Source organism: Trichosurus vulpecula, chromosome 1 (genome assembly GCF_011100635.1).
Source record: "Trichosurus vulpecula isolate mTriVul1 chromosome 1, mTriVul1.pri, whole genome shotgun sequence".
Lineage (NCBI taxonomy): Eukaryota > Metazoa > Chordata > Mammalia > Diprotodontia > Phalangeridae > Trichosurus > Trichosurus vulpecula.
This window is the reverse complement of record NC_050573.1, coordinates 524,013,060-524,040,622: the sequence shown is the minus strand read 5'-3', so window position 1 is coordinate 524,040,622 and position 27,563 is coordinate 524,013,060. Positions and strand designations below refer to the sequence as shown.

At 40.3% G+C, this 27,563-nt stretch overlaps 1 protein-coding gene across 2 annotated transcripts in view; it reads right to left on the bottom strand.

The window, feature by feature from the left end:
• Positions 1-892: 892 nt before the first annotated feature.
• Positions 893-27,563, bottom strand: part of RNF216 (ring finger protein 216) — a 192,808-nt gene continuing 166,137 nt past the window's right edge. For both annotated transcript variants that reach the window (XM_036741200.1, XM_036741201.1), the window contains exons 14-17: positions 24,363-24,460; positions 15,728-15,950; positions 3,334-3,403; positions 893-1,546 (exon numbers count right to left, since the gene is read on the bottom strand). In XM_036741200.1, the coding sequence (XP_036597095.1) occupies positions 1,227-1,546; positions 3,334-3,403; positions 15,728-15,950; positions 24,363-24,460 (711 nt within the window). In that variant the 3' untranslated portion in view covers positions 893-1,226. The remainder of the gene's footprint in view (positions 1,547-3,333; positions 3,404-15,727; positions 15,951-24,362; positions 24,461-27,563) is intronic.

Genomic DNA, 27,563 nt, shown 5'->3' with positions numbered 1-27,563 from the left:
CTAATGTGGCAGAGACCATTCTGTTCATTCCCAGAGTGAGAAGAGGGCACTCTAATGAAACTACAACAGGACTCAGGACTCCATGGTTGATGGAGCTTAGTGTGAGTAGCGGTGCCTCTTCTTTGAGGATACAGACAGCAGTGCTTGCAAAACTACTAGTATTTTTTTTTTTAGCCTATAGTAAGCAGGTGAGACCTATTCTGCTCAGTGTGGAGGAGCTGAGCTAAGAGGCATGAGGATCATTTACCTTCCTTAATTACACCTGGTTGCCACTGGCCTGAAACTGGAGGTCAATATCTCATTGCGAAGTATTGTCCTTTGAACCCCTAGTGGGAGTCTGGGGAAGACACTGGCCGTTATAAGGGGAGTTCCTAATACACCACCAACTATCATCTCTCTCCTAGATGTATGAATCATCTTGAATGTACTTTCATATTTTCATTAACTAGCACGGGTGTAGAAGTCTCAATTTAATTAGAAACCTCAAGAAGTCCTCCTTTCCTGGATCACTGGTGATGATTTCCCTGTTGTCTGTTCTGAACAGGGGGCAGGCAAAGCAGCTTTTCTTTCACACCATTCTATCTCCTTTAGGACAATTCAGAAGGAATTAATGGATAGCACAGTGTTGTCATGCTTACTGACAAAATTACGTGCTGTGCTGGTCATTTTCTGGCAAGGTAGGTTTTACTTCCCTCTCCTTACTAAATCCTTGAGCCCAAAATCACAGGGCAAATCCTGTTACTGGTATCTAAGGGATCTTGGGCTCTTCTATTCTTCCCAGCTGTACTTAAAAAAGTAGTGACTACTTACACTTTTAAAAACAGGAAAAAGCAAGAGAGAGAAAAAAAGAGAAAGAGATGGGGGGGGAGGGGAGAGGACCCTGGGGAGAGTTTGGGGCCTGGGTGGGTCTCTCCACTATCACTATCAAAGAAAAGGAAAGTTGGCCCCAAATTAGTCATGTTTGGCAGCCCAATCTGTAAACTTCCACCTCTACGGGCTCAGCAGCAGTTACTGGTTTTAGGGGAAAAACGTGGGGTGAACATCTGAACTAGGCTGGGTATCTTTAACACCACCTCCCCACCCCCCCGATGAAATTTAACTGGGGGAGGTTTTCAGGATGCTCCTTTCAGTTCTGTGGAATAACAAAGGGAGTTGGGAGAAGGAGAGCTGTTACACAGGATGGCCCTCCTCGGCAGTGCTTCCACTTCAGGTGTTTAGCCCGCCTGTCAAAACCGATGACGTGGCTGAGGACCAAAGTGCATAGGTAAGTTGTGCTCCAGTGGGACATTGATTGGGGGAAATTCATAGTTCACTCGCATATTTGGCAGAGGAGGGACATAGGGGGCAGGGATGGGGCCTAAGTTGAGAGGAATATTGTTGAATATGGGACGGACAGGAGGCAGAGGAAAGGGTGGGTGAACAAATGGATAAGGAGGGATCCTGGCTTGGTGAAGGTTTTGTGGAACAGGTCTTGGGATGACTTCAATCCTCTGGAGTTTTTCAGGAGCTGCCTCCATGGGGGGCCCAATCCGTTTGAAGTTATTCTCTGAAAAGGAGAGATGATTTTTAGAAAAAGTAAAGTTAAACTTGGGTCTGAATGTGGTTGTTCAATTTGTAGTCCTAAAAGACATGGTTGGCTGTTCCAGGGGGTGTGGACTTGGGCTCTGAGTCCATGTATGGTAATGACATCCATGGCTCCTATCTATGAAGACCAGGTGTGACTATATATGGCCATGAAATTGGCTCCACAGCAAACACTGCAGAATATATGTGCCCAGTTCAGTGTGGCTGTTCAAAATACTCATCTTGGGAAGCCAGATACTAGTTTTACTCTTGTTTTACTCAACAGTGATGGAAAAGGGTCAGTTCTGAAGTCCCTTCCAATTCGGAGCCTCTAGGTTTCCTTTTTCAAATCAATTCAGTTCACCAAGTATTTATTAAATGAGTCCTACATACCAGGGAATGTGCTAGGCACTGGAGATACCAAAAGAAAATTACATTCTACTGGCGGCTACTTTCAGAACCAATCTACAAGCTATACAAGTCAAAGGTTGTTACTTTATAGCCACAATTCAGTCTGGACAAAAGTGTTATGAACTGGCTTAATCGACTCCTATCTTAATTGTACCAGCCTTTATTCTAAATGGCTCTTGCCCGTTTCCCATGATTAAATCCATCCTCATTTGAGGAAGGCACACTCCCACTGGAGCAATTCCTATGCTACTGGTTCTGGAAGTAGCTCCAAAATGGCACAATCAATATATGGCCCCCCTCCTCTACTGCCACCCCTAAGATGACTAGTTTGAAGGGAGGGGTCATGTTCATTTGTGTGTATAAATGATGGCATTTCCCCCCTCAGTTTCCCTCACAACCCAAATGAACCAATCTCCTATTATGGTGACACCCTGTACAACGACTCAATAGGTTTAGTTGAGCTTGCCTCGTTAGCAAACCTGGGCTTGTGGAAAGACTGGTTCCAGTCAGAATGTGTTCCCTGAGCCTTTCCCTTACAACTCACCCACACTCAGGCTGAAGGCTGAGGGGGAAGATAGGCACATTAAGGCACTGAGGCTGGAGCTGTGAACTGATCCAGCCACTGTGGAGAGCAATTTGAAATTATGCCCCTCAAAACTGGGGATATAATTAAACTGGGCATACTCTTTGACTTAGTCAAAGTTTACTTAGTTACTAAGCTTATACTCCAAAGAGGTCAAAGAAAGAGGAAAAGGACCCATATGTACAAAAATACTTACAGCAGCTTTTTTTGTGGTGGCAAAGAACTGCAAACTGAGAGAGTGCCCATCAACTGGGGAATGGACAAACAAGTTGTGGTGTATGATTGTAATGGAATACTACTGTGCTATAAGAAATGAAGAAGGTGATGATTTCAGAGAAACCTGGGAAGACTTAGAGGAACTGATGCAGAGCGAAGCGAGCAGAACCAGAAGAATAATCTATATAAGGACAACAATATTGTAAAGACAATCAACTCTGAAAGACTTAGGAGCTCTGATCAATGCAATGATCAGCCATTTCAGAGGACTCATGATGAAATAAGACACCCACCTTCTGACAGGTGATGGACTCAAGGGTAGAGATTGAGATGTGATTTTTTTTTTTGGACATAGCCAGTTTGGGAATTTGTTTTGCTTGACTCTACATGACTGTAACTGGGGTTTTGTTTTTCTTGCTTTCATAGAGAGAAGGGGAAATGGGGGAGGAGAAGGGAACTGGGGAGAAAAGATAGCTTTTTATTTTGAAAAAATTAATTTAAAAAATAAATAATTCGCCCTCATTCCTCTACACAGATGTACACTAGATTGGAGAACTTGCCTCCGTTTTTCTTCTTTTGCTCCTCTTCAGCCTCCTTCTGAATTTCTTGGATGAGCTTCTCATCATCTTCCTAAAAAATAAAAGAATCAGTGAACTTGTTAGTGGGGCAGCAAGGTGGCACAGTGAATAGAGTCAACCTGGAGTCAGGAAGACCCGAGTTCAAATTTAGCCTTGGACACTTTCTAGCTGTGTGACCCTGGGCAAGTTCACCCTGTTGTCTCTGTTCCTCATCTGTAAAATGAGTTGGGGAAGGAAATGGCAAACCACTCCAATATCTTTGCCAAGAAAACCCCAAAGGGGAACACGACGAAATCAGACACTACTGAAATGACTGACAACAACAAAAAAAGCTTGTTCTCCCAATGGCAAGTTATACTACGACTACATTTTGGCTTGAATAAACTGGCATAATGGATTAGGGTAGCACATCCTGTTGCACTAGAGATGTGGCTGGGTCACAGACGTGTCTCAAGAATTTTCTTCTACTAATTAACCAAACCAACATTAACAGTTTAAGTCCTATCCTCCCCAAATCCCACCCTCTGCCCTGCCAGAGCCATTCCACACCGTAGCCCTGCCTAAACACAAACCAGTTACAATTAGCCTTGCGAAGGAGCAATGGGCCCATCAGCAGAATTTCATTTCTGGAGGGGTATGATGAAGCCAGACTCCAGAACTATCTGAATGGCGATTCAGTTCAACAACTATTTGTAAAGTGCCTTATTCTGTTTTTCCTCTCTCCTGAGTCCAGCCAGATTTGTACAGTACACCTAGAGGTTCAAGTGAAACAAAGACAGTATTTACCCAATTAATTTGGCCATGGAGCTTGACATAAGAAAAGCCCTCAGGAACCCATAATCGCTGGTCCAGGTCTGGGAAAGGTATACACAAGGTGCTCTTGCCAGACTGGCTCCTATCTGTCCAGTGTGGAACAGGGTATCCTTGAACAAACTGCCTCAATGTTTGGGGAAAAGGATTTCTGATAAACTGGCTTGAAGGAGAGGGAAATCTTTTACAACTGGGCCTCTGCTTTATGCCTGTGGAAGGAGGAAGTCCTATGCTTGTTTTAGAGAAGGAGCTAGGGAAAGTGTGGCTACTATGATGTTCCTCTGCTTCCCTTGATTCCACAGCGGGAATCCTTCTATGTTTTAAGCAGGTGAGCAGGTGGGTGGGAAGGAGAAGAGAGGAAGAGAACACAAACAGGGTTATAAAAGTTGAAGGGAGCTAGATCCCAAAACCGAGACGAGGATAACCATCTACACAGTCCATGTAACTCATAGCACTAGGAAAGATCAAGGTCCAGGTTTGCTCTTCCACCCGGTGACTATCTCCTTCCCTTTCCAGTTCCTTAGTTCAAGCTCCTATATCACCCTAGAGCTTCCCTTACAGGCATTCTCTAAGAACTCTTACCTCCAGAAAGCTTGGTCTGGAACTTGGTTTTGTAAGGAATCCTTCCTTTGTGAGCACAAGGTTTGGTTGTAACATTCCTTGTCATTGCCATTATCTACTCCTTTTTCTGGGGTTATGTGATTATCCGGAGGTGCCTTATACACCTGGACTCTCCAAGAATAGTTTAACAGGCACAGAAGCTAAATGCAGAGGAAAACATAATAGTGGCTAGGAAAATTCACTTTGGTCAGCTTCTGGATTTACATTTTTAAAGGGAGTGGATTTATCTCAGTTCCTACAACTCCAGCATGGCAGCAGACATAGTGAGAAAGATTTTACTTGTTATATAATGCCAACTCTTCACTTCTGTGTTGAGCAACAAGTAAAATTATTTAAAAGTACTGAGGCTAAATCTACTTCTTATAGTCTCAAATGTGAGGCTTACAGGTTGCTATTTAGCCCTTGTTAGATATACTCACTGGCTTGAAGAAAACCAGAGTCTGTAACTCTCTCCTGTCCACCTGGAGAGCCATTAAGCTTTTAAATGCCAACCCTGCATTAAATATTTATGTTCCAGGAATAGCTTTGGAGTGTTGGTTTCAACAGTTAAGCTTAATAGGTCCTAAACCTTAGCTTTGTAGTAGCTAAACTGCATTAAAGCCATGGAGATATGAGCATGTACTAAATGGCAGAAATATACCAACATATTACTATATCTTTGGATGGAGAATTCTCAGTGCTTTAAAACACAAATATTATTAATTAGAAAGAGATTAGCTTTTATGAAAACTGTGACACTATCCTATGTGGTAGGGCCTCTCCCTATTAGCTACCAGCAGTAAAATTGGGAAGCAGTCTCACGTAGGTGGAAAAGCCCTGTACTGGGAGTCGGTAAACTTGAGTTCTGGACCTTTACCAGTTGAGTGTATCACAAGCAAGTCTTTCCCTCTTGAGCCCTTGGTTCCTTCCTCATAAAACAAAGGCAGGTAGGCTAGATTATTGCTAAGCTTGAAAAAGCCCATGATTCTCAGTAATACATATGTGTGTACTATACCTCAGAAGAAAGGTACATTGAGGGCTAGGAGTTCAAACTCGAATACGACTAAGCAGAGGTGCACCAAGCATTTCATTAGCTGCCTCGCCTTTGGCACGGGAGTTCTATCAACTTGATGAAACACAGCTACATCAGGCAAATCAAGAATAGACTACATAAATATCAAGGAAGTTAAGACAATTACCCAGATCTGAACTTTTAAACTTGAGATGTGAGTGCCACCAGCAGGACTAAAGCAATTTCCTGAGTGCCGACGGCAGGCAGAAAATGGAGCAGAAAGGGGAATAGAAAAGAAAATAAAAGAGATAGAGGAAAAGGAAGAAGCAGAGGTTGGGGAGATAGCACCAAAAATTCATTCAGGGTACCTCTAGTGACAAAAATGCCATAGATTGTCTAATTATAAGAAATACATTTTGGTTGTTGCCTTCCTAATTTATCTTTTCCCAGTTACTAGGTTTATCCAGGTAGTTTTCCAGGAGAAAAAAAGAGGCACATTCTCTAAAGTTTTTTCATTAGCATATAATTTGATTTTAAAAGAGTCTGTTGATTATAATTGCAATTCCAGCTAAGAATCAGCTGTGGGAATTTGCAGGGACAGAGTAAGCCTACGCTTTCAGAAGACGATTCCATCCAACAGCAATTTCCCAGCAGCCAGCATCAGTAGACAAACCACATTTTTCCAGTAGCAAAACCTTACACTGTCGCATGATGCTTTTGACAGAACCACTAGAGTGTGAGGAAGGAAAAGGAGCTTTTCTTCTCTGCAGAGTTCCAAGGTCTATACACACTCACACATGGGAAAGTGCCAGGCACCACTGAGCTAAGGAACGGATGGACGCACACACGGCATCTGGTTGGCTTTGATCATTAGTGATATTTTCATGACAAGTCCAACTGTTCCTGACAAAAATTCTTCAGTGAACACATCCAATTTTTTCCTTTAAACATTCTCTCAAGTGTATCCGAGGTACTTGCATAAATGGTTTTGTGTGTTTAGATTTCTAAAAACTTCCCAGAATGGATTTGCTGGCTTGTGCTACTAATCTGACAGATCAACATGCTTCAAGTGATGCTTGATTTAGTATTTCAGCTTTCTTGTTGGAGTGGCAAAGGATAAACTCCAGTGTCTTGGGGAAAAGTACACCCTTCACTTTTTTTGGGGGGGGTGGGGTGAGGGCAAAAAGCCTCTTTCGTATTTTTTACTTTGCCTTTAATTAATCCTCTCAGTCGGTAGCTGAAAAAGGCCATTTTAAGCTTTGATTGGCCGCTTCCTCAGATATTTAATTATAGCCACAAAACGGCGAGAGCTTGATTATTATGGGGAATCATTTTTACCATAAATTATGTGTGTGTTTCTGACTATCCCTAGACTCTGGAACGTAAATAGAAGATTTCAACCTTCCCTTACTGAGTCAAAGGACACACAGCATATTTAGCAATGGAATAAATGAATGAATGAATAAATAATAGAGGCCTAACTAATAACTTCTTATATGTTGCTATGAACACAGCCTCAAAGTTTACAGAATTTATTTTATTTTTAGTTCTACAAACCAAGCATGGAGGCCATTTGGAATATTAAGTTCAATAATGAACTATAAGGACTTGTGGCAATCCCTAATTCCAAAATGTTCTTTGGTCTTGTTACTTAATTTGTATGTGTTTGGCTGGCAGATGGGGTCTATTGATTCCTTTCCCAGGGAGGGGCTCTTTATAATCTTAAGGGAATAATTCCTGGTATCCCTTGCATACCATATTTCATGTTAGGCACACTTAAAAGAAAAGTTCCATTTTTTACAAGCATCTTATAAAAAGAAAATGTGGGACATTTGACTCAGGGAGCAATAGGACTGGGAAAACTAGAGTCTAATGCTTTTGACTCTTTTCTCTCCCATAGTAAAGGGGCAGTCAATGAGGACAACCATTTTATCCAACGTTTTCTGAGTAGAGCAAATTGCTACCTAGTCCCCCTTTAAGGTAAGGGCAAGTGGGGATAAAAGGCAACTAAAACGTCTCACATTCCCTGTCGTATTTAGGTAAACTTTCTCTATTGCTAACAATCAAGAGAAACTTTATCTAATGGCTCTTGGAGGAAAGAAACTGCAAAGAGATGCAGTGCGTATCTTAATGTTCTCCTTAACCAGTGTATAAGATGAGACTCTTTTTAGATTAGATTCATTCTACAAAAAGCACAATCTACAAACTTCAAAATTATAAGACATTTCTTGCTCTCTCTGGGGAAAGGAACTTTATTCATCTAAATTACGTTATTTATCATAAGTGTGAAAATATACCACAATTAAGAACTGGAGGAAGAGAACTACGATTCAGGAGATGGGCTGACATTAAAAGAGTCCCCTTTATCAAGAGGTTTAGGGTAATCACTTTTATTTTGATGGGGTTCGTTTACTGAACCAGACTACAATCACTGCCTTCTAAAATATGTCTGACAGTGGCAAAAGCTAAAATCTACAGACCGCTTTCCTAATAGCAATATGCTTTCACTATGTGCATGCAAGGATTTTCCTACTCCTCACCAGAAATTTTAAGCCTCAAATCTTATTTCTGCCAGAAAAGATTTACTGACTCACTTGGCAATAAAATCTTCAAATGCTGCCAGCTTGTGCCCCCTCCTGCTCCCCCCAGTGGCCTTGGCTGTAGTGCTTTCTTGCCTCAAATAATTTCTCAAGAGGTTACCAAGTGACTTAAATGCCATGAGGAATGTGCCTCAGTTAACTTTCCCTTGCTTCCTCCACAATAGCTTGTCTGGTTCTGGATGAGTACCAGGGAAGCACTGAGTCTGGAATAGTGTTATACTGCGAATCCTGGCTTTCCCCCAATTTTGTGGCCATTCAGGAGATTCTCAAAGGCAAGCCCCAGGAATATTTGGTCCCCAAACTGCCTTAGCCACCTTGGGGGTGCCTCTAGTTTGGGCTACTTCCCAGATCTCCTATCCAGATGTACATTCCCAAAGTAGGGCCAGAAATGCCAGTGATGCTTCCCTCCACTTTAGGGATGTCAAGAAAGGTTTTTTTTTTTTTTAAATCAATGACCCACTGAGAAGATGACATTTCACATCTCCTCTGTTTTTGTTCAGGGTGAAAAAGAGTGAATTAAGAGAATTTGTTCTAATCTTTGTTCTCTTGTTCCTAACTTTAGGTAGAAAAATTCAAGTCAGGTATAGCTGTTTATTTCTGGAAACTAAGATTAGGTAAAGAAGGCAAGGTGGAGCTGTGGTGTGGTACAGCACTGGTCTTAGAGGTAAAAACCCTTCATCTGAATTCTAACTCTGAAGCTTACTATTTGTGGGAACCCTGGCTAGTCATTTAACCTCCGTGTTTCTGCTGCTCTGTTTAATTTGTTAAAACTAAAAAAAAAAAAAAAAAAGAACCATACTTCACAGAGTTATTGTGAATAAAGTGGCTTATAAACCTTAAAGCATTATTATTTTAGCAAATCCTCTCTGCTGCTTATTGTTGGATTAAGAAGATTTCAAATGGGTTAACAAAAAGGAAATATTTGGAGAAGACTGAAGGGGACTTACCAACTTGAAACTAGGGAGGAATCCAGGACCATTATAGTACGGACTCATTAGAGACATAGCTGAACGAACCTGCATGTCAGTAACACAGGAAAGCCTCTCCCTTCACTGAAGTACACAGAACCCAATGGATCAATGTAATGCTGAAATTAAAGGGTAAAGTGGAAGTCTGAAATGTTTTTTGACCAATCTTCTCAATAGGAAGAGACTTCCAACATAAAGAAATGAGCTGGCTGCATCTCAAGAGGCAGACGGTTTCATTTCCTTTCATTGTGGCCCTTTGAGCTCGGCAGGACACAGAAAGTGCTAAGAAGCCTCTGACAAGGCAGGCTCATCTGAGGCTTTCTTATAGACAGGATTTTCAAGGAGGGGGTGGCTCTAGAGGAAATGCAACTCTACTCTGTGTGTGTATTCGTGTGTTAGTATGTTAGAGGGAGGCAGCTCACCAGAGAGCTTTTAATTAGGAAGAAGGAGGAAAGAGGAAACTAAAAATTGTTAACCTTAACAAACCAACCTTGGTACCCTTGTCCACGAGGCTGGGAACTGGACAAAAGAAAATGAAGGAAGAGGAACTACAGTAGTGCCACCAACCATGGGCCCAAGGCTCCCAAAATAGACATCGTACAGTTGGCACAAAGATGTTTTCCCCAAAGCTTTCTAAAATACTGTTTTATCCACTGTTGTCGCTGGCACCTCTAATTACCGGTGTCAACAGCTGAAGAGCCTATCAGCCCCCTCTGTACTCAGAGAAAAGATGGATGATTTTTCTTCTTTGTTTTAAGATTTTTTTTCTTAAAAAGGTGACTTTGAATCATGATTTGACTGCTATTTCCCATTACTGTGCTTTTTTTTTGGGGGGGGGGGAGTAGTGGAGTAGGGACTGTTCTCCAGATTATGTGTGGCCACAGCTGTTGCTAATAAACCTTGCAATGATTTCATGAAAGGCTTCCAAAGAGCTAAGGGTTTAGTCTCAAATTATTCCCAGATCAGCTGCAGAGAGCCTGAGCAACACCAGGCACAGACATTCCCCTGCAAGTCCCCCTGAAACAGGAAATGGGGGTAGGGGGAGAGATACAGCCTTCAGTAACTGGAATAGTATGCAGCTGTGGGCCCAACACAGCAGGAAAGCTGGACAATGCACTTGGGAAGGAAACAGAGAAGAGCTTTTACTGGGGTTTGATTAGCTTCAACTTTTATCTAGTCAAGTTAAAGGGGGCAAATACACGAATACCTTCAGGTCAAGAATTCCTCTCCAAGGATTATTCTGAGAAAGAATAGTTATCTTTTCCTCTTGCTTTCTGGGCCAAGTAGGTGCCCAACTTTTTCAGTCTTAATGGATAGAAGGGCTGCTGGAATACATTTTAACATTTGGCCTGTATTTGACCATACAGACATCATTAAAATGGTCAGTGCTATGAAGTGTTCTCCAAAACTAGAAAACAAATTTAGTCTGCCCTAGTTATTTCAGACAGTCAAATTCACTGTGAAAACATCTTTTGTGACACCTAAAGCTTCTGTCGCAGGGGCCCTGGGCTCCAAACAGATTAGGATCTACAGGCCGATCTAAAGAGTCTGGTCTGGCATCTCAACAAACTGCCATCTTACCATGAAAAGATCATAAGCAAATCACTTTACCTGAAACTCAGTTTCCTACTCTATAAAATGAGACAATCATACATCATCTTCACAGAGTTGTTTTAAGGATCTAATGAGAGAAATGTTTAAATAAAGCACTACAGAAACAGGAGTTATTCTTGTTATGGACTTAAACACCTCTCCATGGTTTGCTGAGATTTTCAGATGGGAGGATAAGTAGCTAGTGGCTATACTATAGACTTCTCCCTCAAAGTTCAGGGACACACAGGACTCTCCTTCGGTCACATGATCTCAAGGTTTCAGAGAAATGAAAATTAGTTCTCCTTTAAAAACAAATCTCTAAAAATCTCTTCTCTAGAGTTCGAATCATGTTGAATAGTATAAAGAATAATAGATAGCAAATGCACCACAGCTTCAGTGATCATTGATAACTGCCCTCTAATCACCTTATTTAATTAGGCAAAGACCAATACTTGAAAAATCATTTAGGAACACAAGTTGGAAGGTAACACTTGGCTCTTCCTAATAAAACTTCTGCCCCTCCCCCATGCTTCATCAGGTCCTTTCAGACTTTCTCTTTTCTGCCATTATCACACTGCTACATCTCCTGGCCTCCCTCTTTAGTCAGATTCGGAAGCAAATGCAATTAGTTAAAGATCTCAAACACTAATCAGTGCTCTTATCCCTTTTCAGACCCCCTCCTGTATCCCTGACTCTACCAAGAAGAAGCTTAATCTATCAGTGAACAAGTGTCCAGCAATTTTACATTAAGAAACAGGGTAGTAAGGCATCTATCTCTATTCTACAACCTAATGGCTGGGCCTGAAAGAGGCAAATGATGTGTTTTTTTTGAGGCCTGGGCAAGATTTTGTCTTTTGAAACATCCAATGAAATCAGATGCAGCTGACGCTCAAGTGAGATAATGAGGAGACCAACGTGACTTACCATCATTAAGGTAGCACTATTGGTATATGGCACCTGGAAAAGAAGGGCAGGCTCCCCAATTTTTAGGGTAGGAGTTGCACAAGACTATACAGTGAGTACAATGGTGTCACGTATCTGTAAAGGCCTTAAAGAACCTAAGTCCTAGAAAAAAAAAGACACAGGTTGGTGTAGTGGGCAAAGAACACCAGAAAGTCATATTATCAATTCAAAGGGTACTGGCAGAAGGAACAAAAGCAAGAAAAAAAATAAGGGTCGAACTAGGAAAGCCATTTAACTCTCATTTGATTGCTGTGGTTCTCTAGGAGTGTGTGTGCATGCTGAACTTTCAAATAAAAAAATATTAGAAATATGTAGAAGAGAATTATGGCTTTCCTATTACCTCTCTCAAGTTCAGATGTGGTTTCTCACAGCCACCAAAAAAACAAACCAAAACATGAACATATTGTTATGGATTCTATAGCAACTCTGTAACCTCAAGCTTGAAGACTGGTATTCTTGTAAGTGTGGCTTTTGACAATAATTTTAAGAAATGAAAACTCTGTATTTACAAACTCTTCCTCTTAAATAACACATAGATGAGGTGCCCAGAATGTTTGGATCCTGTGAGGACCCATTGTAATCATGCTCTGTGCCATAATATACCGACTAAAAGGATTTTCTTTGACACTATGATTCTAAATGAGAACAAGAAATACTTTGCTACCATGGCTGAATTGGTTATTTTGAATTCTTCTGAGGAGACCTCAGATTTCATGGCACTTGAATTTTTCAAATCTGTTTTTAAAAACTAACAAGACAGAGCTTTAAAAAATTCTAATTTTCAACTTCCAGCTTTCTAAAACAAAGCTGCAGGTCTCCCAAGTGATCCTTAGTTATAGCTTCCTTTACATACAGAGTAGGAAAGCTTAAATTTTCATCCAAAACATGAACAGCAAACTCCCAGACGACTCTGGGAAATTTTGCTTTGCCACTTGGGTTAATTAAACTGAAGAATAGGGTCAGATGACAGTATAGCTTTTGTTTTATTTTAATGACTCTATGAGCTTCTGAATGGCTTTTGTTCTTACCAGCCCAGAACAGATGCTGCCTCTGAATACAATCAGCTGCCTAGCAGGAACAGAAGAAACTATGCTAGTCCTGAATACACAAACCAGTTTTGATGGGAGATGGAACCAATGGAATGAGATTCACTGGATATGCCAGAAAAGGACATCAGAAGTATTTGCAGAAGAGGAAGGGGCAGAACAAGTGTCAAGTCTAATTCCATTATCAGCAAATACTGTATTGCCCAAGGCTAGAAAGATGTCAGTTCAAAAAAGAAAAAGGACAGGCTGCTGTAGTAGGCAAATAAGGGAAACAAATATTAGAAAGTCATATTATTAATTCAAAAGGTATGGGCAAAAGGGGCGGAAACTAGGAAAAAAATAAAGTTGAGAAGAAACCTTTCTAGGAAAGGCATTTAACTCTCTCATCTGATGCGGCTTCTCCTTTTGCTTGTCTAAAGAAAGTTATGGAAATGAGAGGATTACTTCTTTAAGGAACTCCAGGCACTGAATAAAGACCACATTTTCATGTGTAACTTTCAGAGACATCAATTAACATCTAGCCCCGAGGTTGGCTAGTCCTGAAGCCTCCTGGTGTGGTGGCACAGACCCGTGGGGGCAGCAGAAAAGATTTAACCTGCTACAACAAAGAATCTCAGCTAGGGAATGGCAAGTTGCCGTTCCCCAAGGCAGGAGTCCTTTCTCAAACATTCCTGACAGAGAGCCATACAGCTTCAACTTGAGTATTTCCAGTGAGGATGGTATAACTACTTTACACAGAAGCCAACACCATTCTTGTGGAGATTACAATCCCTCCTTGCCTTCACCCAGTTCTTCCAGAAAATGCACCCAAGAGGCCTTTCTAGGGAACCAATAAGAAATGTGCCTGTGCAACATCAATGACCCACCCCTCCTTTCCCCAGTTATCTCCTTTATGCCATATACTGAAGCTTATCTGCACACACCATGTAGCTTTCCATAGCCATCTGGGTTACCTGTCACTTGGATTTCTCACAGATTGTAATTTTTCAAGATTTACAACTCCTTATGTCATTGCTAGAAGAACATTCATTGTTGAAATATTTAGTTGAAATCTACTACCTTGAAACTTCCACCCATTGGTCCTTGTCATAAACGTCAGAAAAATATAGAATAAATCTCCTCCCTTGCACATGAGAGCTCTTCAAATATCTGAAGACAACTATCCAAATTCCCTTCAGATCTTCTCTTTTTCAGTCTAAGCAATCCTAGTTTCCACAATCATCTCCCTCACGGCATAATTTATATCTGATCTCTCTGGCTGTCACTCATTTAAGTTTGTCAGTGGGCACCTGAAGCATAGTGTCAGAACTAGATGCGATACTTCCAACACAGTCCTCGTAGTCCAAAATACAAGACAATTACTTCCCTTAATTGGGACACTAAACTATGAACGTAGTCAAGTACATGAGCAGGCTTCTGCTCAGGAATTGAGAAAAGCAGATCTTTTTTCTTTACAAGTTTTTCAAATTCATCTTATTCTCCCACATAGAAATCCTTGTTCTATGTTTCTAGTCCAACTTCCATGTACTAACCTTACAAAGGGGGATCAACCAACAGAGGGAGATAGGCCTTACTGTAATATAGGAACTATACTGCTCAAGAACTAAGGTCTTTGCTATCCCATGTCAGCTGACATTTACACACATTTACACACAAGTTCCAGTTGCCTCCATAGAAGCCCAACTACAGCTGGCTTAGAACATCACTGCTGAAATGGCTATAGGACCTTATTGACAGATGAAGACATTTCCTCCACTGAGGTGGACTGTAGCCCCTCCAGGCCTGCTTACTGGGGGACTCTTGTTGGTGTCCTCCCACAAATTCACCAAGAGAACCTGTTCAGCATGCAGAGTGGTCTTTTGTCATGTTCTCTTCACGACAATTAAAGGTCAGTGGAACATATGGGTGACCATCGATGACCCCTCAATCTTGTTAAATGACTGGGAAGGATGAGACTTATGATTTTATCAGTGCAGGGAGCTACGGGGTGAGGCAACTCCCACTCCCAATGAGGGCTGGCACATCTTGTGCCACCTAGTCTTGGAGAGTTGCTTGGGACACAGCCCAGGGTCACACTGAGCCCAGGTCTCTATCTACTATGCCATGCTGCCTCTCACACACTACTGGGTCACTGTTAATCCATAATCCATGATCCATAATCATCTAAAACAGTTTAGCTTATCTACTCACAAGGGAAAAACCAAGTGGATTAAGAGAGCCTATCATCCAGACTTTTTGATAGGAGCTTAAACGAGAGAATGCACCCATCAGTACCCAACAGAGATCTGCAAATAGACTATGAACTGGGCCTAGAGCTGAACAAGAGCAGGGAGGTTTGGTTGCCTTGAGGAAGTCACATAGTTCTTTTAATGACTCTAAACTTCTCCCTGAAACAAAGACTCATCCTTTTGACACCAGTAGTCTTCCACAGAAGGTAAAAGTATGGCTGTGAAACAAGGAATACTTCTTCAAAATGCTAAGTTGAAGATCCCTTAAATGAGCTTCTAAAAATAACCCAGTTTAATTTAACTCAATTCCACAAACATCTATTAAGTGAGTATTATTGCAGCAAACTGGCCTAGGAGCTGGGAATACAAAGACAAAAATAAAATAGATCACGTCCCCAAGAAGTTTGGACTCTGCTGAGTGAAAACCTCTTTCCTAGACTGGCTCTGCTAAAAAGAAGATAGTATGCAACACTTTCAAAGACAGCTCTGGAGGTTTCTGCCCTTTACAATCTACAAAGGAAGATGCCTTCATCAGAGTCAGCTTGCTTCTACTTACTGTGGGGTCAGTCCAAAGAGAACATTTTGTACATTCCTGACAAGGGGCTCCTGGTGATCGGGGATGCTGACAGAAGTGGTCATACCCATTGATGGAGGCTCGACAGAGGTAGCACATTTGGGAACCACAGCGGCAAGACATACGGTTACAACCTTCGGATTTTATGAGGCTGGTCCCACACTTATGGCATTTTCTAATGCGGGCAGCAGTCATTTTCTCTTCACTGAAATAAGAAAGAGAATAGTTGTGAAGAAGAGCAATGACAATTTGCACACTTACTGGTAATAGTAATGGTAATGGTTACAAGATATCACTTGGGACTTAAAAATCACAGCTTCTCTAACATCAAAGGCAATGTATCACACTGAGCTGGCTAACACTGTTGCCAATTAAACTGCCACTTATCCACTGACCTCAGATGCCTAAACATTGGGAATGAATAGCCAAGTTAATAGGAGCCAGAAAAGGTAGTCTTGGCTCTTTAATAAGTATTTGTCATTTCTGATGCTTCATAAAAAGGGTAAGGCAATTCAATTCAAAGTTAACAGTTATCACTCAATTTCAGGGGTTTGTCTGTGAACTAGGTTTTTAAATATTTTTTTGATAATTGTATTTCAATGTAATTGGTTTCTTTTATAACGTATCTTATGCATTTAAAAACATTATTCTGAGAAGGTGCCCATACTTCACCAGACTGTCAAAATAAAAAAGGTTAAGAAACCTTGCTCTAGTAGATGAAGGTAACTGTGGGCTGGGTTTAGGGCTGAGCAGGGACAGGTCAGGTTGACCTCCTCCAAGTGACCAGTAGAGAGGTAAGCAGTATTTCTGAAGCCCTATAATATTTTGGGACCCAGGATATGCTGTAGAGAGCTATGGATTTCTGTTTGGGGCTGCAAATGTCAGTTTTCTCTCTTCTGTCTCAGTTCTGGACCTCCCCAGTAACAATAATAACAAATAGCCAGCATTTATACACCACTTTAAGGTTTGCAAGACACTTAACATATGGTATTTAATTTGGCAACACTACCAGAATGCAGTTTTCAATTCCACTAAAGAGAAAGTAACTGATAGTAATGTAGCACTTTAAAATTTATACATTACTGTATTTGGTCCTCAATACCCTTTAAGAAAAGTACTAAAGATAGTGCTACTCATCTTGCAAATGAAAAAAAATCGAGGATCTGAAAGTTTAAAATAATTTGCCCATTCTCATATAGTCAGAAGGGAAGAAAGAGATAGCACTCGGATTGCTTCTGACTCAAGTCTAGCTTCTACTTCCACCATGTCACAATGTCTTCTGAAAAGGAGTAGCCAAAAAGCCTGTGGGGTAGATAGGCCTATTTGTTTCTATTTTATATAACTGAACTAGCTTTGTGACACTTAGGACACAGCCTTTTCTCAATCCTGATCCTTCTGAACCTCTCTGAAGCATCTGATAATGTTGACAACATTCTCCTACTGGATACTTTCTCCTCTCTAGGTTTTCATCTCTCTTGGTTCGTCTATTAGGACAACTGCTACTTTTTAGGCTGGAACTAGGTTTACTGGAGAAAGGCACAGCAAAGGGACTAGAGGGCAGGAAGATCTAGGTTCAAATCTAGCTTCAGATATGAACTGGGAAGTCATTTGATCTCTCTCAGGGACCTGCTCTCACTAAAGTTATCAATCATTATATCTATTGGCCTTCTCTCAATCCTCATTCTTTTCCAACCCTCTGAAGCCTTTGCTACTGTTGATCACCTTCTCCTTGATGCTCTCTTCTCTCTAGATTTTTGTTCTAGTGAACTGTTCTATTTCTTTCTACCTATTAGATGGGACCTTCTTGGTCTCCTATGCAGAATCTTCATTCAGGTCACACTCACTAACCATGGGTGTATCCTACCCCTTTGTCCTGGCCCATCTTTCTCTTCATACTGTTTCACTTGGTGAGTTCATTAGCTACCACAGGTACTATGATCATCTCTATGCAGGTAATTCCCAGATCCAGCCCTCGTCTCTCTTAAGCTACAAGTCACACTTCACAACTGCCTTTTGGAAGTCTCTAACTGAATATTCCACAGGTATTTCAAACTCACACAACCCATCATCTTCTCTGTCCCTCTCCCTTTCTGAACTTCCTTATTACTGTTGAGAACACCATCATTTTCCCAGTCACACAGGCTTGTAACCTATGACTACTCCTTCTCACTCACACATCCAGGCCATTGTTAAATCTCGTCACTTCTTTTCTAATATTTCTCGTGTATGTCCCCTGTTCTCCACTCACAGAGCCATACAACCTGAGTACTGGCCCTTAGCACTCCCTGGATGAATAGCTGCAATAGCCTTCTCAATGGTCTCCCTGCCTCAAATTTCTCCTCATTCCAATCTAACCTCTCAAGATCAGGTGATTTTTTCCTAAATCCTAGGTATGACCTCCCATCCCAAGCTCCAGTGGCTTCCAGTTATTTCCAGGATCAAATATAAACTTCTCTGGTACTTAAGGTTCTTCACAGATTGGCCCTTTTCTTTATTTCCAGTCTTTTTGCAATTTACTCTCCTCCTGCCCCCCTGCTCCAATAAACTCTGCGATCCAGGTCTACTGGCCTGTTGCAATTCCTCAAACACCATACTCCAGACACCCCATCTCTGGTCTCAGTGTCTTTACAATGACTGCCCACAATACCTGGAATTCTCTGCCTCCTCATTCTTAGTTTCCTAGGCTTCCTTTAAGATTCAGCCCAAATCTCGTCTACTGCAGGCCTTTCCCAGTGCCCCCTGCTGCTGGTGCCTTCACCTTCCCCCCTCAGACTGCCTTCCACCTGGGTCTATCTAGATCTTGTTGATACTTGGTTATTTACACAGTGCTTCCTACAGTAAGTACAGTATAGACTTCTTGAGGGCAGGGACTGTTTTTGGATCCTCAGCACTCACACCTGCCATACAGTAAGTTCTTAGTAAATGCTTGGTGACTGACTAAACATGGTGAGAACAGAAAAAAGTTGATCACCGTTCATTTGAGTCTAATTTGTTAGTTTCTCAAAGCGGATCAAGATTGAGCTATGGCTTGGAATAAATTTTAATCTCCTTTAGGCGCCAAAAGAGCACAGAGATTCTCAGTTCCGTTGAACAGGAAGCACTGTCAAGGAGATGAGGGCGAGTGAAAACAAACATTTTACTGTCATCAACTAAATAACTCAACACACATGTTTGTGATTTTTAGTTACTGAGTGGCTACAATCATACTTCTCAATTCCCCTAATTTGTTAAATTTAAGCAGTTCTCATTTAAAACTATCCAATTTGAGAATCTGTATTCATCCCCCAAACTTAGCCTATCCCTACAACATCACTCCAGATGTGCTTAACATTTGGGATTAAAAGGTACACATGTACCCAGGCAACAATTATGTTGAATGGGGGTTCGTTTGCTTTTTCCCCCCATGGACAGAATGCCTAGTCCAGAGTAAGTATGTATAATGGGTGGAAGGGATTGTGAATAAACAAGCTTTTAAACAAGGCTTAGGAGGCTAGATGAATTTGCTTCTTTGTTCCAGTGAGTTGCCAATGGATAATGAGTTTAGACACTACTGTGAAAGCATAGATGTGCTGGGGGAGGACACATTTAAAATGGGCCTCTGAATTAATCAAAGACATACTACTCAGGATTAACCTGATTTACACTTAAAAGAAGAGTTTATATGGAGAATGGTGAACACCTGTCCAACAATACAGTGAAGCTGAAGGTTTCTAACAAAAAGCTAAGGAGGAACTGTGGCATAGTGGGAAGGCAAACTGTGACACAAGTTAAAAGATGTCGGCGTGAATCTCAACTTTATTCACTGATTTAACTGTATGAGCTTGAGCAAATCATTTGGCAGTCTGAGCTTAAGGAGCCATCCTCAGAATGTTTTTTTTTTTTTTCAAAATCACAATTGGAGAAAATGCTAAATTCCATTTTGAGCTGAGTGAAAATAAAGATGTAAATTTTCTCCCATCTAAGTTCATGCACCTCCTGGAATCTAAGGACCTGAGGTAATAACCCTGGGACTAGTCTCATCCATCTCTGGCATTCTGTGATTTTATGTGCTTATCTGGTTCCTACATCTTGTATTAAGTGGTCTAGATAAGAACTTGATAAGATCTGCTTGTAATCCCACAGGCTGATCTTACATGCTATACTACTCCTTGGGCAGTTAGCCTGGGAGCATATTTTTTTAAAATACAAGTGTCCTGTGTCTGACTAGACTGCAGCCTTTTGCAGAGACTACACATTGTACCACACTATCTTCCACAACAGCTAGAAATAAACACACAGTAGAAGCTCTTAATTGTTTAATGAGTCACTAAATCAACAAACATTAAATGAAATGCACTGCTAAGGGAAAAGGGTGAGAAAAGTTTATAGCCTTGTAGGGTGAGACGCAAAATGTAGAAGGATGTAGGTGTATGGATTGGAACAATACAACTATATGGGGGCTATAGGAATAGGATTATAATGATGACTGAATAAAGTATATTAATAAAACAGGATCTAAACTCATTTCCTATAGTTGTGTACACAAGGGACAAACAAAAATAGCTTAACAAAAGGGATCTCCTTTGCTTGAGTTGGTTCCTCTCATAGGATATTGTTCCTAGGAGTGGGACAGGAAGAAAGGCCTAAACTCCAGCTGTGCTTTGGCTTACTTTACCCAAAGGAAGACTTATTGTCACTTCTTTTGTACAAACGAATCTGTATAACCATCTAAGGCAGAGGGAGGAAAACTAGGCCAGTCGATGAGGTAAGAATGACTTTTTAAATTTTAAAATGTAAAAAAAACCCCAAAAAAACCCCAAACATTCTTAGCTTTCAGACCACACAAAAACAGGCAGACTATAGTTAGGGGACCTCTGATCTAAGGCAAGATGGCTATGAAGATTAGATTGTATGGGAAACCCCAAAGATTAAAAAATTATATGCCCTCTCATTACCTTAGATTGTCTTCTCTTTTGTGAGGAGCAAAATGAGCATTAATGTGAGAATCTGGCTAATAAGTAGGTGCTCGATAGTATAAGCAAATTAGGAGAGCGTGGAATAGTTTACCTGTCATATTTATGGAGAACATAATTTATGACCAAACATGAGATAGAGAACATCATGAAAAGCAAAATGGGTAATTTTGATTACATTAAATTGAAGTTTTTGCACAAATAAAGCCAATGCAACTAAGATTAGGAGGGAAACAGAAAACTGGGAAAGAATTTTTACAACCAGTATCTCTGATAAAGGCCTCATTTCTAAAATATATAGAGTACTGAATGAAATTTATAAGAATATAAGTCATTCCCCAATCGATAAATGGTCAAAGGATATGAACAGACAGTTTTCAGAGGAAGAAATTAAGCTATCTATAGTTATATAAAAAATGCTCTCAATCACTATTGATTAGAGAATTGCAAATCAAAACAACTTTGAGGTAGCACATCATACTTATCAGATTGGCTAACATGACAAAACAGAAAAATGATAAATGTTGTAGAAGATGTGGGAAAATTGGAACACTAATGTTGGTGGAGTTATGAACTGATCCAACCCTTCTGGAGAGCAATTTGGAACTATGCTCAAAGGGCTATAAAAATGTGCATACACTTTGACCCAGCAATACCACTTCTATGTCTGTACCCCAAAGAGATCATAAAAATGGGAAAAGGACCTATATGTACAAAAATATGTATAGCAGCTCTCTTTGTGGTGGCCAAGAACTGGAAATTGAGGGGATGCCCGTCCATTGGGGGATGGCTAATTGTGGTATATGAATGTAATGGAATATTTTGTGCTGTAAGAAATGATGAGTAGACAGACTTCAGGAAAACCTGCAAAGACTTATATGAACTGATGCTGAGTGAGGGGAGCAGGACCAGGAGATCGTACTCAGTCACAGCCACATTGTGTGATGACTGACTTTCAAAGACTTCTCTCTTCTTAGCAATGCAAAAATCTAACACAACTCCAAAGGACTCATGATGGAAAATGCTGTCCCACATCTGGAGAAAGAATACGGAGTCTGAATGCAGAGCGAAGAATATCATTTACTCTCTTTGTTTGTTTCTTCTTTCTCGAAGTTTCTCCCATTGATTCTCATTCTTCTTTACAACATGACTAACATGAAAATAGGCTTAATATAAATGTACATGTACAGCCTACCCCAAACAGCTTGCCATCTTGGGGTGGGGGAGGGGAGAGATGGGAAGAAAATGTGGAACTCAAAATCTTATGGAAGTGAATGTTGAAAACTAAAAAGAAAGAAAAAGAAGAAGAAAAAAACCCTAAGTGTTCTACAATATTGGGAATGAAAGGCTTTATCTGGGAGGTATGAGATGAAGTATGGATCTCAACAGTTTCCTGCCAAAGATCCTAAATTCAAGACCAAAAATTAGGAAGAACACTCAAGATATGTTATAGAAGAATAGGAAGAGATCAGTTGGCACACATAAGAACTTTACATATCCTGCCAATCCATTTAGAGTTCTCTGGTCACATACTAGCATATGTGACTTTTTAACTTTAAAACTGGAGAAAAAGTGAGGAAAAGGAAGGAGGATGACTACTCTTGCCCTTCTACATAGCTAGACCTATAAGATGTCTCATGGCAGCTAGGTGGTGAAGTGGACAGAGCACTGGGCTTAGAATAAGGAAGACTCATCTTCCTGAGTTCACATCTGGCCTCAGATACTTACTAGCTGTGTGACCCTGGGCCAGTTATTTAACCTTGTCTACCTCAGTTCCTCATCTGTAAAATGAGCTAGAGAAGGAAATGGCAAACTGCTCCAGTGTCTTTGCCAAGGAAGCCTCAAATGGGGTCACAAAGAGTCATACTCAACTGAAAAAAAATAACAACAAAAGAAGATGTCTTTCAACCCCTTTGCGAGGAACAGGCAGAAAAGTATTAATAGTGACTAAACACCTTTGAGTTTCTCCTTTTAAGCCTCAGAGTGGTCCCTGCTATCTCTCATCCCAGGGAGAAAATTATGAGCAGAACACTCACAACTTTCCAGACTGCATATGTACAAATATACAAGGGGGCAGCTAAGTAGTGCAGTGGATAGAGTGCTAGGTCTAGAGTCAGAAAGACTCATCTTCATCTCAGTTTCCTCATCTGTAAAATGAGCCAGAAAAGGAAATGGCAAACTATTTGTGTACATCTGCCATGAAAACCCCAAATGGGGTCACTGAAGAATTAGAGACTGAAATAACTGACAACAAGAATGAAAATATATGTCCAAGTTATAAGCCATAGCATTGTCATTTGACAAGCATTTATTAAGAGGCTATGTTTCAGTCACCATGACTATGTTACATACTGGTGACAAAGACAAAAATGAAAATCCTCAAGGAGCTTAAATTCAACATGGTGTGTGTGTGTGCCTGCATGCATGTGTGCGTGTGTATTTAACTGCATGCACACACACGCGCGCGCGCGCACACACACGCACAGGAGAAGCTTCATGTAGGAGGTGATACTGAAGCTTTACTTTGAAGGAAGTCAGGTATTCTAGGAGGTGGAAATGAGAAAGGAGTACATTCTAGTTATGGCGGACAACTAGTATGAAGGCACAAACAGCCATCTAGAGTGGCCATTTTGCCTGGACAATTTGTGAAGGGGAGGAATTCGTAATAAGCCTAGAAAGGTACCAGTTGCAGCCAGGTCGTGGAGAGCTTTTAAGTGCCAAACAAAAGAGTTTGTATTCCTAGAGGTAATAAGGGTATTAGAATTGAAAGTTACCTCAGAGATGATCTAGCCTGAACTCTTATTTTCCAAATAAGGAAATGGAGGTCCAGAGATATATAGCTAGTGGATATGATTATAAAGTAATATGGTTGCTATTATAATGGCTCAAAACTAATAAATCCAAATGAATCTTGTCCCCTTCAGGGTAGTCCCATGAAGACTATTTTAATAGGGCTGCTTCCATTATTCAAAATAAGGTTTAGGACTCTTCTGGAATCACATTCAGGGCCTAAGCCATATTATTTTCTTGCGGTAAATCTACATCCTTCAAGATGTTCAAAAAAACTCAAAGTCATTTGTTCAGCGTCAATTCTCATGGATTATCAAGCTGGGTCTTTGTGGTCCCCAAATGAGTTACAATTGCCAAGTAATTTCTTTTGGAGCTCATAAATACAATTCTAAAAAGGGAAGAGCCCCAAGAACATTTTAGGTAATAGCATGATTGTTGGAACAGGTGTGTGCCCACCCGGAAGAACTCCTTTGAACGACAGCATTCATTTGGATGTGTGAGTTCTAGTGTGTTTTTTAAAAACTCCTGTCGTTCATAAATGTTCCAAGGTTATTCTGCAGTCACACTTGAGTCATCAATGTAAGGTTGTTGAAGGACCAGAGCAGCTAGACATGCTTTGCTTTCAATTTCACATACAAGCCCAAACCAGAATGATGTCCCTAAGTCAAAATGACTCTTTACTAGCTGATGTACCACACCCAGCAATATGTCTTTGCTTTAAAATTTTAATTTCATAAGGAAAACTGTACCAGAGATACACAAATTCAGTGTAATGTAGCACTAGCCAACTATATACTATTTGTGTAGTTTTAAAAGACTATGTGGCACAATAACAACTTTAGAAAATTGTACTTTTGACTAAGGATGGTACTTACATAGATGTTCTATATTTGATGTCATCTTTTTCAGCCAACTGTTCACAGGTAATGCCGTTATGTTCTTTCCATAGTCCCTGACACTTCCTACAGGTTTCCTGGGAACAAAGAACAAAAACAAAGCAGCTGCAATGAACTAAAGGATAAACACTGCATAGGTTGCAATTCAACAACAGGGGAAGCAAACAATTGGGACAACTCTTCCCATATTTCTTTGGTAACTTCCACCAGACTTCACTTGATGTGAATTTTCCTAGAAAAACTGTCAATTTCAAGGTGACCCCTACAACATGAGATGTGGACCACAGATCAATAGGTACTTTTACTTCTACAAGATAATCTTGTTCACTTGGCTAAAAATGTCAAAGGTGATTCCTGTAAGTCAGATCTAAAGTGAATTTGGAGTTTTACCCAAAGAATGAACGTTAGAAACTCAAGATCTGCTCATGCCCACCAGATGGAACCAATGTCCCTCCAGTCATCCAAACTTAAAACGTAGGAGCTTACATCTATTTCTTATTTTCCCCATTCACCTCTCAGTTTTGTTTTGTATTTCACCAAGTTGGCTCATTCAGGGCTGACTAAAAGAGACAAATACTTAGCTTTTTTACTTTAATCACTCATCTGGGGTTTCTACTGACATGTAGAAAGATGACATGATTTTAGTTTACAGTGATCCCCTTTAAGGCCCAGTTTCCAGAAATATTGATGTATTGTAGATTCTTTCTTTGAAATGTAACGTCCACCTTCTCTTGTTTATTTTCACCTGCTACTTTATCTAGTATTGACTATTCTGCTAGCCCTTATCATCTCTGCAATAATTACTCAACTAGTTCCCCTAATTGCAATCTATTTTCTTTCCAATTCATCCTATGTCAAAGCCACCACAGTAGTCTTCCTTAAACATTATTTTGATTATGTCACTGTCCTTCTCAAGAACTGTTCCTGCCGCCCAAGGAATCAAATTCTAACACCCAATTCTGTAATTAGTTCCTCCCAAATCTAAGAAAACATTGCTTACTTAACCTTAAAAAAAAAAAAGAACCCTGTTCCCAAGATATTCTTTTCCCTGTGTAGGGCAAAAACCTTAAAATCCTAATTATGTGGCATGGTTTCACTGATTCAGACACCTTTTCCTGCCTTCTCTCTCTTCTGCCTATCAAAATCTTGTACGTTAAGGATATACTTGACTCACAGTCCAGGGCCTCTTTGCATTAGCCCCAGACTGACTAACTGATGTTGAATTTTGGAAGCCACAGGAATTTAAATATGCTCATGCAAATAGTACAGCAATAGCCTTGGTATCTGCTTCTAAGTTAGGCAAGTAGGTTAGAAAGTAAGAAATTACTTTAAGATATCTATATCATTGGCTTTATGTAGCACCAATCTTCGACTATAATAGCAAATATTCCTTATAGCAGGAAGAAATGTTAAAGGGAAAGGCAAGGGGAGAGAGTAAGTGAGTGAGAAGATGAGCGAATAGCAGCAATAAAGCCCTTGCATTTAGATGACTTAACCTCAGACAGTGCCAATTTATTATTTCCTTAACTACCGCTATTTCTTAGAAGCATTATCAGCACTTTGGTCCATTCTCTCTATCTCTGTTATGACTAAGACTGAAACAATATTATGCACTTAATTATTTCCCATCAAAATGTATAGCAACATAAAATCAGCTTTAAAAATACCATGTGCCTGATAGTTCCGGAAACATTAGGATAAACAACAGCTGGAGAATAGATGAGCTGGTATGCATGAATCCTAAACTCCAAAACAAGTCTAACCAAATCAGCTGTCAGGAATAATGATTAAAAAACAAGTTGGTGTTTATGTGTTGCTCTATTTTAGCATTCAAGGCAATTTGGAATCATTAATCCATACAATTTTCTTTTTGCATAAGGGAAGAATAACCCCATTTTACAGATAAGGTACATAATGATGAATGGGAGAGGCTAGCTGAAGAGTCATTTACCTTCAATCCAGTGCTCAAATGCACGATATGATATTGATTCTGTCAAGGTTCTATAACGATTCTGATGCAGAACTCCCTATGTAAGGATGTTGGAGGACTGAAGAATTCTTCTGTTCCTCACAACTATAACCTGTTCCCTGCCCTCCACAAAAAAAAAAGTCTCCCCTAAAAGCTATCTAGGGGATAGGCAGCATGGGATAGTGGACAGAAGTCAGGAAGCACTGGAGTCAGAAGAACTGGATACATGTCGTCCATTCTTCCCGCTTCCCTTGATAGTTGAAAGAAACCTTAGCAAGTTATTTAACACCACTGCCTTAGGCAACTCTCTAAAACTAAGTTGTAGAACATTTGCTGATCTGCATTGGGAGAAATATTTTCCTCACTGGAAGCTTCCTAGACCAATAAACCACAAGTCTGGTCCAAAATAGGAAAAATAAAATAGTCTTTCTATCTAAGCAATAAAACTGGCAATTAAAATAAGACAAACCAAATGCAGGGTAGGTAAAATTGATGTTCAGAACCTTCCCTCCCTGTCTTGTCGTTGGAATTATTCTTCTCTTTTCTTTTTTTTTTTCTCCTCTCACTTTTCTAAATGACAGTATTTATTTTTATTAAGATGCAGCTCTGCATCTTTATTAAGATGCATCTCAAGCATTCCAAGCTTTATTTGTAAACCTAATAAATGATGAAAAATACTAAGCAAGCAAAAATGATTTTTTATTCAATCAGTATGAACATAATAAAAGAAAAACTCAAAGACTCAATGACCACCATAGGAAGCAGAGTATACTGAGCTATTGGAATAATTTAAGAAGGCTCAGCACTTAGTTACCAAGAAGAAAACAGTGATCAATTAATCTCATTAAAAATAACATAAAAAATCCATCACAACTGTATCCCAAAGAGATCATAAAAATGGGAAAAGGACCCATGTGTACAGAAATATTGATAGCAGCTCTTTTTGTGGTAGCCAAGAACTGGAAAATGAGGGGATACCCATCAATTGCGGAATGGCTGAACAAGCTGTGGTATATGAATGTAATGGAATACTATTGTTCCATAAGAAATGCTGGGCAGGATGCTTTCGACTTACATGAACTGATGTAAAGTGAAGTGAGCAGAACTAGAAGAACATCGTACACAGTAATGGAAATACTGCGTGATGATCAGCTATGAATAACTCAGCTCTCCTCAGTGATACATGATCCAAGACAGTTCCACATCCAGAC